Source organism: Excalfactoria chinensis, chromosome 1 (assembly GCF_039878825.1).
Source record: "Excalfactoria chinensis isolate bCotChi1 chromosome 1, bCotChi1.hap2, whole genome shotgun sequence".
Taxonomy (NCBI): Eukaryota; Metazoa; Chordata; class Aves; order Galliformes; family Phasianidae; genus Excalfactoria; species Excalfactoria chinensis.
The window spans coordinates 180,655,930-180,669,437 of record NC_092825.1 but is presented as its reverse complement, the minus strand read 5'-3'; the positions used below and the strand labels follow the sequence as shown (position 1 = coordinate 180,669,437).

The window sequence follows — 13,508 nt, the reverse complement described above, 5'->3', positions numbered from 1 at the left end:
TAGTGACTGCACAGGGGGCTCCATGCATACTCGGTGTAGATTATCTCCACCAACACTGTAACTCCATTGTAAAAGGCCAACGAGTTTGTTGGGCAGGAGTTGCCCGTGGTGAATCCATCCGTACTCCGTGTGATTCTCCTCTCCCATCAGCTTCTCCCATCCTTCCTTCCATCAGCCAACAGCAACGAGTACTGCTGTAGGACACTGAGCCTCTGTACTGAATTGATTCCCTTTATACGTAGGGATGAAAATAAAGGAATATATGAGATTCAGTATAAGAGATTCGATCCTTTGCTTACATCCCATGTAGCAACACCTGTGCTTTGTCTTCTCCTCCACAGCAACACAGTGCTCCCCCCTGACACCCCAGTCCAGATTAGGCTGCACACACAGCACCAAAGGCACGCGTTTCTGCCACTTGAGCTCAAGCAACCTTCACTGGAAACGCAAGAAGCAGGTTGGGGGGCGTTGTGGGACAGAGCTACGATCCTATAGACACGCTGCCCAGGGCTTGCGTTGGCTCCCTCCACCAAAATCAGCCCTCGTTCTGTGACTGGTGATGTAGAAAGCTCTGCTTTCCATAGTGTGCACTTACATAGGGTGCATACAGAAAATGTGGTTTTGTTCCTTTCCTTTCTTAAGAAGTAGCTGGTGGGATTAAGGGTCTTAGTTCAAGGCGTCTTAATTGACAGCCTGGTTGTCAAGTCTGGCAGCTCTGGCCCAGAGTAACCAAGTAACACCAGAGTGACCAAGTCCTAAAGACACATCTGGACAAACAGCTGGGTCTGCCGTGTATCTCACAGCATCCAGAGGTCACCAGTGACACAAGAAGGGCCCAATGGACCACAAAAGTCCCAACCAGAGCCGCTCGGTCTCTCAGCATTGTCCAGGGCGACCGGTTGCTGCTCAATGCCACCAAGCAAGCTTGCAGGCTCACCAACACAGAATACTGGTAACGTGCGGAATCAAACCCCATAACCCATTTGAGATTATTGAGAAGTTATGTTTATTATGGAAAATGGATGGAATTCTGAGACATTATTAATTTGCTGTCCCACTCTCTTAAGCATGCGTCACAAAGATGTGGTGGAGGACTCTGGTGGTGGCTGGATGAAGGATGTTTTGGACGTTGGATGTCTTTCTAGCTGTGAACTTTCAACCATTTCAGGGGGCTGTACTGTGTCGTATCAGAAACTGCCTTGCTTTCCTACGGTTTCGTTGTTCCTAAAGTTTGCATACAGTGGTATAGTTTCTTTGGTTGACTGGCACTGCAGTGCTGGCTGCTGATGGTCCGCAGGACTGCATCCTCCTGATGAACTGTTGTCGTTCCTGTCCCTCTCAGAGTCTCTCCACCACAGCGGGGATTTTGGCAAGGTGGAAATGTAGGCAGCTCTGTTCCTCGCCCCCTTTTCCTGCTCCTGCAGGAGAAATGACAGAAATACATGGTTGTTATTCACATGGAAATGATGCTTCGGAATTGATCCCACATTCTTTGCGCTGTCCCATTTGCCCCAAATTAATCTGGTGTTGCTGAGACATGTAACTCAGCTCTCAAAGTTGGCTGGAAAGATACATCAAAGTGTCGTATCTCTCCAGCAACATGGGTGATCCAAAACCAGCCCCTTGACACCCAATCTCAATGGGAAAATGCAGCCTGTATACACCTGGGATCTACCTGCAGTAGAGGATGTTGTCTTTGGAGATGGCTTCCATCAAGTCCTTATTGAGGGAAGGTTTGGCTGTGCAGCTTCCTGGCTTCTGCCACAGCCTCATGCAGTGAGGAGCTTGGTGTGTCTGCCCGCTGCCTGTAGAAGATCACGTAGGCAGTGGCCTTGGGATATAAAGAAGTCAGGTTGCTGACGGATTCAAAGGAGAAGGTGGAAACCCTGTGGTCGTTGAAGAGGTACCACGGGATCTGAAAGTCCAGCTGCTTGTCAGAGGCCGGTTTTGGTGTCCCATCCCGAGGCTGTGCGTGGGGCACGGTATCGGTGCACTCTCTGCAGTAGCAGTAGTAGTGGCCGCTCTCTGAGGAGCTGCCCGAATGCACCACCACGCTGCAGAGGTCGTACACGGCGGACACGAAGGTGCTGCCCATGTCAGATCTGCCCTTCCCATGCCGACAAACATCCTCAGTTTCCTCTGAGCTGACGAGGACGGGCAGCTGGAGCACCTCAGGAATGGAGACATTGTCCAGGATCTTGCTTCTCGTCATGGTCTGCGGGTCGAAGGAGAAGCGCAGCAGTGTGAGGATGAGGTAATGCGGGGCCTCTGTCAGCTCTGCCACCTTCTCAGCATCCTGCAAGGAAGCACATTTCTCGCAGTGGTATTGATTCTCTGCGGTCAGTCTCTCTGGGGATAGAAAATAGTTGATTAAATCCCCAACGGATAGGCACTCCTTAGGAGTGCGTGTCTGCTCCCCAGAAGCCAAGTCAGGATCTTTGGTTGTATCCACACCAACAGCACTGTTGCTTAAGGGATGTGCTGTTTCTCTGGGCTCCCAAAAACCCAGTGTTTCCACCAGCACTGGCTGGGCTCCGGGATCTCCAGACACTGCGGACTTCCTCCGGACCCAGGGAGACCCTGTTGGCTGGTTTTTGGGGGTCTCAATAAACTGTGGGCCGATTTCTTCCTCTTGTAAAGCAGAGGTGCTTCCTGGCCTGCATATGGGCCTGTCTGATGGGGGGAATGCCAACGACAGGTCTGTGAAGGCTTCTTCTCGTGAGGAGATGTTCAAACACTTCAAGCAACGAATCTTTGTCATCATTTTCCCCCCAAACATCTTCTCGACCAATGTCTTGTTTATGGATTGATGCTCCATGGCTTGAGACATCAAACTGGTTTCCTTGAGCTGCTGGTAGTAGATCCTCTTTCCAGTTTTTTCTTCCTCATGTAATCTTTGGAAGAAGGAAAAAGATGAGAACAATAAAACATATGGAATGAGTTTCTACAGTACGGTTTCTGTTCCCCGCTCGTCGCAGTTAACGTGTAATAACCTGTCTGTGCACAGGGCTCTGATGCCAAGTGTGGTGTTGCAGAAGGCACAGATGGTCAATGTGCATTGACCCCACTTTGTGGGGCATCACTGGGACCCTGGGGACTCTGGATTCGTTGGTGAAAGAAAGGCAAAATCACCATTTTAGAGAGGAGGCTTGTCAGGCAAACACTTTTCCTCTGAACGTGGAGCAATTTTAGAAATTTTCAAGCCAAATTCATTTCTTCCCCCCAGGTCGGCACAAACAGAGTTCTACTAAGAAGCCCCAGACTGCTTTTCCCATCTTTTACACCCAATCTCTGATCTCAGCCACTTGCACCACTTCAGAGGGGTCGGCATTTCATATGACATGAAGGCTTGGGGCATCATCACATCTGGGTTCCAAAACTGGAGTGCTTGCCACATACCGATTCAGAAGGTACTTGAGATACTCCGAGCAGTCCTGCTGAGCACCAGGGGTAAACCAGGATGGCTGGGAGGCAGTGAGGAAGCTCTCGGGTGAGATGGCAGGTCGCTGTCAGAGAGAGGGAAAAACACATTTGAGCCACTGGGTCTCACTTCATACAGGAGAAGACTGGTTTGGTATGTGGCAGCCAGCACTGGAAGGATGAATTTCTGCCCTGCTGAACATCCCTCTTGGACTGCCACGGGTATAACAGATTCTATGTGCATCCTTTAACCAGTATGTATCACTTAGGTACTCATACGAACAATACATGCATTCATTTCTTCATTCATTTTCAAACTGCGTTGTGTTCCTGACCCAGAAACTTCTACTAAATTCTGCTTGAACTTAATTTGATCCTTAATTTGATGCCAAGTCCATTTTTTAAAAGAAGAAACGTATAACAATCGACTAAACTTCAATCCATCCTCTGATCACTGCAGGCAGGTAAACTGCATTGCTGGACAACGTAATCAGTGCCTTTAGGCAATAGTTGTCTCAGTAATACAGTGGCAGACCCATCATTGCCTGGAGAAATGACTTTAAGTACTGTCCCAAAAGAAAAATAACTAGAAGAATCATAGGAAATTATCTATGAGCTATACAGCAGGCAAGTATGTGAATGCACATCAAACACACCATAACCTGCTTGGAAAAAACAGGCTCTTTTATGACCAAATGTGCAAGCTAAGATGTTCCCTATATTGCCTCCAGAAAGTGATCTGCAATGGATCTGCAATGGTGTAGCACCACAATGGAACAAGGCAAAGCTGCTGGTCAAGTCTTTGAAAATGGAGAGGTGCGGGTCAGTGGGCTCACAGCAAGTAAAAAGTCAACACGGTGTCTCTGGGGGACAGAAGGGTGCCTTTACCAATGGACCGAAATATGACCAATCTGGAGTAAATTTCATGTTGGTGGAGAAAGCACCCCTAATTACTTTGTTTATGGGTTATTTTTCTTATTTTCCCTCAGATATGAAAGATTCACAACATCTGGAATCCAAAGGTTTGTTGCTGTTTTGGTTTTTGGACTTTGGTCCAAGGAAAGAACTAGAACATGAATTAATTACCTGACTGTGCTCCAAAAATGTAAAGAGCGACTGCAGTTCCATCATCAGGTGCTGGGAGTTGCCCTCAGTTAAATTCAACACCGAATGCCGAAAGCTGCAGAAGGCAACCGCAGATGCAAAACAAGATGGACAGTTAGCGTGGGAAGCACAATGCCAGTGCAAAGAGCAACCCAGGAGCAGTACTAAGTGGGAACAAGGGAGCAACAACTCACTCTGAAGCCATGAAGAGAGACTGTATGACGCTGTTCATGTAGCAGGTGTTTCCCAAGTTAAATAAGCCAGTCTTCCCTGCCTTCGATTTGGAAGCCATAACTGGGCAGCGGGGCAGCTCGTTCTTCTGGGAGGTCCGAGCATTTTGTCCAAAGATGTGTGCAGTCTGTTCTCTGTTTGGAACTGGAAGAGCCTTGGAAAGAGAGCAGTGACACCAACCGTCATCATTTTGGTGGGCAAATGCAGAACTCCTCTGTAGGTGTTCGTGGTGCAGTTCAACCTCATGTTGGTGTGCACCCAGTAGAAGACACTGTAGTCATCAAGAACATTTCTGTGCACAAACCTTTGGTGGGCTGAGGCGTGCTCCTCCCCGCCGGCTGATCGTCCCCCTGAAAAGAGCAGGCTGTCAGATGGGCAAAGTGGCTCATGGAAATCACTCTCCCTGCTCTCTGCTCCACCTGCCCCTTTCCCTTTTGCTTGCCCTACTCTCACACAGGCCCTAGATCACCCGAGGCCAAAGATGAGCGCAGCAGGGCATGCACTTTCCCTAGGCATCCCCTTTGCAGGGATGTGGGCAGCATGTGGGCCCCTTCTTCTACATAGGTCCCTATCAGGAACATTGCCGCTATGGCTGCCTTTCCTCTCCTGACACCTGTACTGCCTTCTGCCCTGAGCAGCAGCCTCCCCACACCAACAGACTGCAGCACTCACTTGCTTTGCTGAACTTCATGCTGTCCATCCACAGAAAGCGCACACTGTCTGGAGCTGGATGAGGAGTCTGCAGAGGGTCTCTTACTCTCCCCTGTGCCACGGGCCGTATGCCTACCCTGACAGACGCTGTGCACTTGTGGTTGGAGCAAACAGGGGATCACAAGATCACTCTCCTTCAACCTTATTTCCGTCTCAGTCAGGCAACGTAGGTTGGAAACAATTTTGTTGTCATTTTCCTGGCACTCAGTTTCCGAGGAAGCTGAGGCCGTAGTTTCCAAGGAAGCTGAGGCCGTTAGTCCTGTTCCCTGGAAGTGAGAGAGCATGGGCACAGTGAAAGGGATGCAGGCTCGTTGGGCAGAGAATCACCCTGCAGGGCTTTGACTGGGGCAGAGCATTTCCAGCCTTGCCGGACTGCTCGGGGCAGCCCATGGGGCTCACACCACCTCTGGCAGGCCCTGTGTTGCGCGGGGGTCTCCCACTCCCACTGTGTGACTGCCCTGTGGCTGGGCAAGTCCCTGGGGAGAGTTAAATGATATCTGGGGGTCTGCTTTCCTTGGCTGTCTTCACGTCTATGGCCTTGATGGTTCCCTGCTCCGCAGCCAAGCTACTCTCTCTGCACAATGCAACTTGTCTGCTTACCTGTCCCCCAGTTCTTAATCTTCTCCAGATACCACGGGCCTTCCTCCACAGCCGATGAATGCAGAAAGTTATCAAGGCATCTGTAATGAGCCAGGTTCTCCCTCCAAGCACAAAGTAGTCCCAAAGGTGTCCCAAGATGCCAGGCAAGCTGTAGGCCTTCTGCTTGGTGCCCGGGGACTGCTGCTTTGTGTCCTCAGGAACAACAACCTTGCTGCCTCTGTATCGGAGCCATTTAGGCCTCTGGGAAGGGCCAAGCCACCAGGGCCAGTATGAAGTCAAGATCTTGGTCTCCACTGCATCCTGCTCTTTGGGAAGGACCTGGTTCTTATTCCCATCCTCTCCCCATGCGGGGCAGGAGGTCAGGCCAAGCCTGCAGAGCCAGTAGGAGTTAAGGATCCTGGCCTGCACTGGATGCTGTTCCTTCGGAAGGACCTGGTTTTTCTGCCTGTCCTCAGTCCTGACAGGGCAGGAGGTCAGGCCAAACCAGCAGGGCTGGGTGGAGGTCAGGATCTTGCTCTCCACCGGATGCTGCTCCTCAGGAACTTTCGGTTTTGGGTCCCGATTCCAGACCCAGCTGAGATAGCTGGCATAGCCAGGGCCATGTCCCACAAACAAAGACATGGTCAGAGCCATGGCCAGCAGGAGAGCCAGGCTGAGCTTCATCCTGTTCTCTCTCAAAGAAGAATCTCAAGGCACAAATGGCTGTCACCCAGAGCAGAGCTCCAGCTGTGACCACCAGGACGGAGCGGCCGCTCCACGTGTCTGAGCTGGGGGAGGCTGCCAGCGTGACTTGACCAAGTCTGATGTCATGCCCTGCTCTATGATGTCACAATGCCTTTCCCCCGCACCGCCCTTAGGATTGCCAGCGTGGCCTGGTGGATTCCATGGTGGATTTGTTAGACCTGGATCTCCTCAAGGCAGAGGGTCGAGGCTCAGGGAATTCCAATGTGCCACTCCCACAAAGCAGGAAGCCGACACGGCAGCAGCCGGAAGGTTTTGGAAGCCTCCTTGGACGCCAGTTTCATGAAAGACCCTGAATAACAGCTGGATGCACTGTGCTTTTTTCTAACTTCAGCTCCAGCTCCATTTGGATTTCCCATCGGCAGCACTTCCAGCCTAGCAGCATTAAATACAGGAAGCACGTTCTGCTGTCCCTCTAGAAAACAATACAAATGGGATTGTTGTCTGCATTTGGAGCAGCGTGGCTCATGGGCATGGAGGAAGGCCCCCATGCACCCATCTCAGGGCTGTAAGAGGCCATGATTTTTTGTCTCAGAGTTTGCTGCAGACAAGTTCAGGCAAGTCCTGGCCAAGGTTGGAGAAATCCCTTTGTCTGAGACACACAGATGGACAAGTCCAGGAGCTACCAAAGGGAGATAAGCTGCAGATGACTCTGCTTCGTGAGACCTCGCTGCTCTTTCCACCGCCTGCTCTGCACTGCACCGCTCTGCTGCTTGCGGCCTGACACTCTGCTGCTGCTCTCCCCCACTCTTATTTTGCCCCAGACCAACGAAAAAACGTGCAACGGGACGCTGCTGCATCCAGCAGGTGACTGTCCCCGCTTTTACGCAATTCTTGCCCTTTTTCTACCTTTCCTATCGCCCAATTTCCCTTCCCCATCCCCTCAGCTGTCTCTTATTTCTAATAAACTGGTCGGATCAACATTTGAATGTTTTTCTTCTTCATCTCACGCCGGGCATAACATATCAAAAGAACCTTGCCTCCCTCCTAAATTGGAGCGAGACAGGACCCAACATCCAAATCCCACCTCCCTGTCGCACCTCCACCTCCTCCCATCCATCAAATCACAGAATCATAGCAACACAGAATGCTTAGGGTTGGGAGGGACCTTGAAGATCATCCAGTTCCAGACCCCTTGCTATAGGCAGAGACACCTCCCTCTAGACCACGTAGCTCTCAGCCCCATCCAGCCTGGCCTTCAATGCTTCCAGGGAGGGGGCACCCAAACCTCACCGGGCAACCTGTGCCAGGGCCTCACACTAAAGGATTTCTTCCTAATCTATGGCCTAAAACTGCCCTCTTCCTCTTGAAAGCCATTTCCCTTTTTCCTGTCTCTACTTGCCTGTTTAAAAAGTCCCTCTCCAGCTTTCCTGTAGCTTTCCTTTCATGGTTGGGATGGCCACTATAAGGTCCCCTCGGAGACTTCTCTAGGCCAAAGAGCCCCAGTTCCATCAGCCTGTTCCCATTGGAGATGTGCTCCAGCCCTCTGATCATCTTTGTGACCCTCCTCTGGACCTTCTCCAGCAGCTCCAAGCCCTTCTCGTGTTGGGGGCTCCAGAAGTGGATGCGGTACTGCACGTGGGGGCTCACAAGAGTGGAGCACAGGGGCAGAATCACGTCCCTCCACCTGCTGGTCACACTTCTCCTGATGCAGCCCCGGACATGGTTGGCTCCCTGGGCTACATGCACACATTGGCAGCTCCTGTTGAATCTTTCATCAAGCGACACTCCCAGGTCCTTCTCCTCAGGGCTGCTCTCAAGCCATTCGTACAACATTCATAGGGCACCAAGCTGGGAGGGAGTGTTCATCTGCCAGAGGACAGGAAGGCACTACAGAGGGACATGAACAGACGGCATCAACGTGCCGCGGTAACCGCTGTGGGTTTCAATAGGGCCAAGTGTCGGCTCCTGCATTTTGGTCACAACGACCCCGGGCAACCCTACAGGCTTGTGGAGCTGCGGCTGTAAAGCTGCCTGAGGGAAAGGGACCTTGGTGTGCTGACGGACAGCGGGCTGAAGATGAGCCAGCAGTGCGCCCAGGTGGCCAACAAGGCCCACGGCATCCCGGCTGGGATCAGGAGTGCTGTGGTGGCGCGGCCGCAGCCTCCTCTATCGCTGCGCCGCCGCCCGCCCGTCACGTGAGGGAGCGGGGCTCGATTCCCCGGCGCGGAGCCGCTCCGCCTTCCGGCACCGGGCTGCCGGCTGCCGCCGCGAGTTCCGTTTGGCCCTGGCTGGAAACACATGAGAGGCTTTCACGGCGCGTGGCCCTGTGCTCCCTCACGCCATGGAAAGCCTCAGTGCGTGATTCTCAGGCTGGTGCAATACACGCTCCGGAAGGAGGGGTGGATGACTGAGCTCGGGAGGCTAGTGGCAGCTGAGCAGGATGATCCCTTTCACCCTGAGCATGGTATAGGCATGCAGGGGAGGATTAGAGCAGAGTGCTTGGGATATAAGTTTAGCTCTGAGGTGATGCAGCTGGTGGGTCTTGATGTTCAACCACACGTTCAGACACTATGGCATGTGCAGAAACTGGTAGGAGCCCTCCAGTGGGCTCGGGATGCTTTGGGGATACCTTCTTGATTGATGGAACCCTTGTATGGCCAGCTAAAGGGATCCGACCCAAAAGAACCCCAACATCTGTCTAACGGAATGGCTGCAGCTTGACAAAAGACCTTACAGAGCTGCATGGAAGGATCGCTCGTGCGGTGGGACCCTACTCAAAGCCCTGAAATGGCTCAGTCGGTTGAGCATGAGACTCTTCATCTCAGGGCGGTGGGTTGGCAGGATTCTGGCAATAGTTGGCAGGCTGCTGTCTTCACAAACCGAATGGTCGGCGTGCAGATGCTTGAGGTGATGGCTGTAACAGCCGCAGTGCACCTTTGGCGAGTGATACCCTCCAACATCGTCGCTGACTCCATCCTTGCAGCCAAACTGCTGGCCTGGATGGGCCGGGAGGGCCTCCCAAGTACAGAGGCTGCTGGAATTCTGGGAGAGGCCTTGGCCTCCCGCACAGCTCCTGTTGCAGCCTTCTATGTGCGTGGTCACTCTGAGGTGCCAAGCCTTTTTACCAGAGCTAATGCAATAGCGGATAAAGTTGCCAGCACTCCTGTCATTGGCCTCGGATCGCTGCGGATCTGGCAAACTGATTTCACCTGGGAGCCTTGCTTGTCTCCCCAACAATGGCTGCCTATTACTGTGAATACCTCCCCTACTGTCATCACAACCACTCAGCATGTCAAATCCAACTCGACTGCAGTGCGATACCATTGGACAGTCACTACTGCTGTGACCAGCTTACCCAGTCACATCAAGACTGACAGCGGGTCCTGCTTCACTTCTCGTTTTACTCAAGAATGGTTAGTGAAGACTGACTATGGGAAGCGGGATAAGAGTTCTTTCTTTACAGGAGCGGTTTGTCCCTCCGCCCCATCAGTCACAGAACCGGGCCGCACCAGGCTGGAGCCTTAACACCGGCCCAGTGCCCCAAAGTCCCAGTCAACAGCCTGCAGGCTTCTCTCCGCGACTTCATGTCTGCTGGCCTGAACTACCAGTGAGCGTTAAGAATCAGAGGGACGAAACAGACCAGGGAGTGTGAGCTGACTCACCTCAGGACCCCCCTCCCTTTCCCAGCAGCTCTTGCCGTGGTGCTTTGCCGCTGTTTTACCTTCCTGGGACGGCTGTCTGTGGGACCTCGCAGCCACCGCTGCCTCTTTTCCCCCAGCCCAGCGCCCTTCCTCCTCCCCAGCCGTGTGCCCTCAAACCCCGCAGAGCAGCACTCTCCTGCACCAGCGGCTTTCGTGCCGCTGCTGTCCCAGACCCACTGCCACCACAAGGACACAGGCTGTAGCAATGATGGTTTTATTTATCTCATGCATGCTTGAAAATGGAGGTGATGATGTAGGAGATGTTGGCATGCACCCAGTAGAAGATTTTGTAGTCATCAAGGAGTTTTCGCTGGAGCTTCACGAGGAGTCTGCGGAAGGTCTCTCACTCTCCCCTGTGTCCTGTATATCCAGGCACTGCTTGCAGATCGTCATATATCTCTGCAGTAAGATTAGGTTGGCCTCAATCCGACAGATCATGGTTTTAAGATCTTCCTCGTCCTCTTCCTGGCACTCAGTATCCCAGGAAGCTGAGGCCGTTTCTCCCGGTCCCTGGAAGTGAGAGAGCATGGGCACAGTGAAAGGGATGCAGGCTCGTTGGGCAGAGCATCACCCTGCAGGGCTTTGATTGGGGCGGAGCATTTCCAGCCTTGCCAGAATGCTCGGGGCAGCCCATGGGGCTCACACCACCTCTGGCAGGCCCTGTGTTGTGCAGGTGGTTACAACTGTGTGACAGCCCTGTGGCTGGGCAAGTCCCTGGGGAGAGTTAACTGATATCTGGGGGTCTGCTTTCCTTGGCTGTCTTCACATCTATGGCCTGGATGGTTCCCTGCTTTGCAGCCAAGCTACTCTCTCTGCACAATGCAACTTGTCTGCTTACCTGTCCCCCAGCTCTTAATCTTCTCCAGAGGCCACGGACCTTCCTCCACAGCCGATGAATGCAGAAAGTTATCAAGGCATCTGTAATGAGCCAGGTTCTCCCTCCAAGCACAAAGTAGTCCCAAAGCTGTCCCAGGATGCCAGGCAAGCTGTAGGCCTTCTGCTTGGTGCCCGGGGACTGCTGCTTTGTGCCCTCAGGAACCTTGCTGCCTCTGTACCAGTCCTGTTTGGGGCACCGGGAAGGGCCAAGCCAGCAGGGCCAGTATGAGGTCAGGATCTTGGTCTCCACTGGATCCTGATCCCTGGGAAGGATCTGGTTCTTATTCCAATTGTGGGGGCAGGTGTTTAGGCCAAACCAGCAGAGCCAGTAGGAGGTCAGGATCTTGGCCTGAACTGGATGCTGTTCCTCGGCAAGGACCCGGTTGTTCTGCCTGTCCTCAATCCTGATGGGGCAAGGGGTTAGGCCAAACCAGCAGGGCCGGGAGGAGAGCCTTCTCTTGGTGTCCTCTGAATGCTGCTCCTCAGCAAGGACCTGGTTGTTCTTCCTGTCCTCAGTCCTGACAGGGCAGGAGGTCAGGCCAAACCAGCAGGGCTGGGTGGAGGTCAGGATCTTGCTCTCCACCAGATGCTGCTCCTCAGGAACATTCAGTTTTGGGTCCCGATTCCAGACCCAGCTGAGATAGCTGGCATAGCCAGAGCCACGTCCCACAAATGAAGACATGGTCAGAGCCATGGCCAGCAGGAGAGTCAGGCTGAACTTCATCCTGTTCTCTCTCAAAGAAGAATCGCAACGCACAAATGGCTGTCACCCAGAGCAGAGCTCCAGCTGTGACCACCAGGACGGAGTGGCCGCTCCACGTGTCTGAGCTGGGGGAGGCTGCCAGCGTGACTTGACCAAGTCTGATGTCATGCCCTGCTCTATGATGTCACAATGCCTTTCCCCCGCACCGCCCTTAGGATTGCCAGCGTGGCATTCCGTATCTCTGCCTTCTCAGCCTCCCCAGTTACCAGAACACCCCCCTCACTTCATAGGGGACCCACATTCTCCCTAGTCTTCCTTTTGCTGTTAACGTACTTTAATAAAGCGTTTTATTTATTATCCTCTATCTCTTTTGCCCGCCTTGTATTGGTAGCAGGGGTTGCCTCAGCCCAGGTTCAAGAACTTGCATCTGGAGCTGTTGAACCTCAGGAGGTTCGCCTGGGCCCACTGCTCAACCTTGTCTACGTCCCTCTGGATGGCGTCCCATTCCTCTGGTGTAACCACCGCACCCCACAACCTGCTGTCATCGGCAGACTTGTGGAAGGTGCACTCTGCTCTAATCCTCCCCTGCATGCCTATACCATGCCCAGGGTGAAAGGGATCATCCTGCTCAGCTGCCACTAGCCTCCCGAGCTCAGTCATCCACCCCTCCTTCCGGAGCGTGTATTGCACCAGCCTGAGAATCACGCACTGAGGCTTTCCATGGCGTGAGGGAGCACAGGGCCACGCGCCGTGAAAGCCTCTCATGTGTTTCCAGCCAGGGCCAAACGGAACTCGCGGCGGCAGCCGGCAGCCCGGTGCCGGAAGGCGGAGCGGCTCCGCGCCGGGGAATCGAGCCCCGCTCCCTCACGTGACGGGCGGGCGGCGGCGCAGCGATAGAGGAGGCTGCGGCCGCGCCACCACAGCACTCCTGATCCCAGCCGGGATGCCGTGGGCCTTGTTGGCCACCTGGGCGCACTGCTGGCTCATCTTCAGCCCGCTGTCCGTCAGCACACCAAGGTCCCTTTCCCTCAGGCAGCTTTCCAGCCGCAGCTCCACAAGCCTGTAGGGTTGCCCGGGGTCGCTGTGACCAAAATGCAGGAGCCGACACTTGGCCCTATTGAAACCCACACCGGTTACCGCGGCACGTTGATGCCGTCTGTTCATGTCCCTCTGTAGTGCCTTCCTGTCCTCTGGCAGATGAACACTCCCTCCCAGCTTGGTGCCCTATGAATGTTGTACGAATGGCTTGAGAGCAGCCCTGAGGAGAAGGACCTGGGAGTGTCGCTTGATGAAAGATTCAACAGGAGCTGCCAATGTGTGCATGTAGCCCAGGGAGCCAACCATGTCCGGGGCTGCATCAGGAGAAGTGTGACCAGCAGGTGGAGGGACGTGATTCTGCCCCTGTGCTCCACTCTTGTGAGCCCCCACGTGCAGTACCGCATCCACTTCTGGAGCCCCCAACACGAGAAGGGCTTGGA

General features: G+C 53.5%; 1 protein-coding gene across 1 annotated transcript; it reads right to left on the bottom strand.

Moving 5' to 3' along the window:
• Positions 1–1,187: 1,187 nt before the first annotated feature.
• LOC140256278 (ubiquitin carboxyl-terminal hydrolase 35-like) lies at positions 1,188–6,729 on the bottom strand. The gene is given in 7 exon segments (XM_072344692.1): positions 1,188–1,425; positions 1,682–1,734; positions 1,736–2,894; positions 3,400–3,506; positions 4,507–4,600; positions 4,719–4,909; positions 6,067–6,729. Coding segments are annotated over 7 exon segments (2,505 nt in total).
• Positions 6,730–13,508: the final 6,779 nt, after the last annotated feature.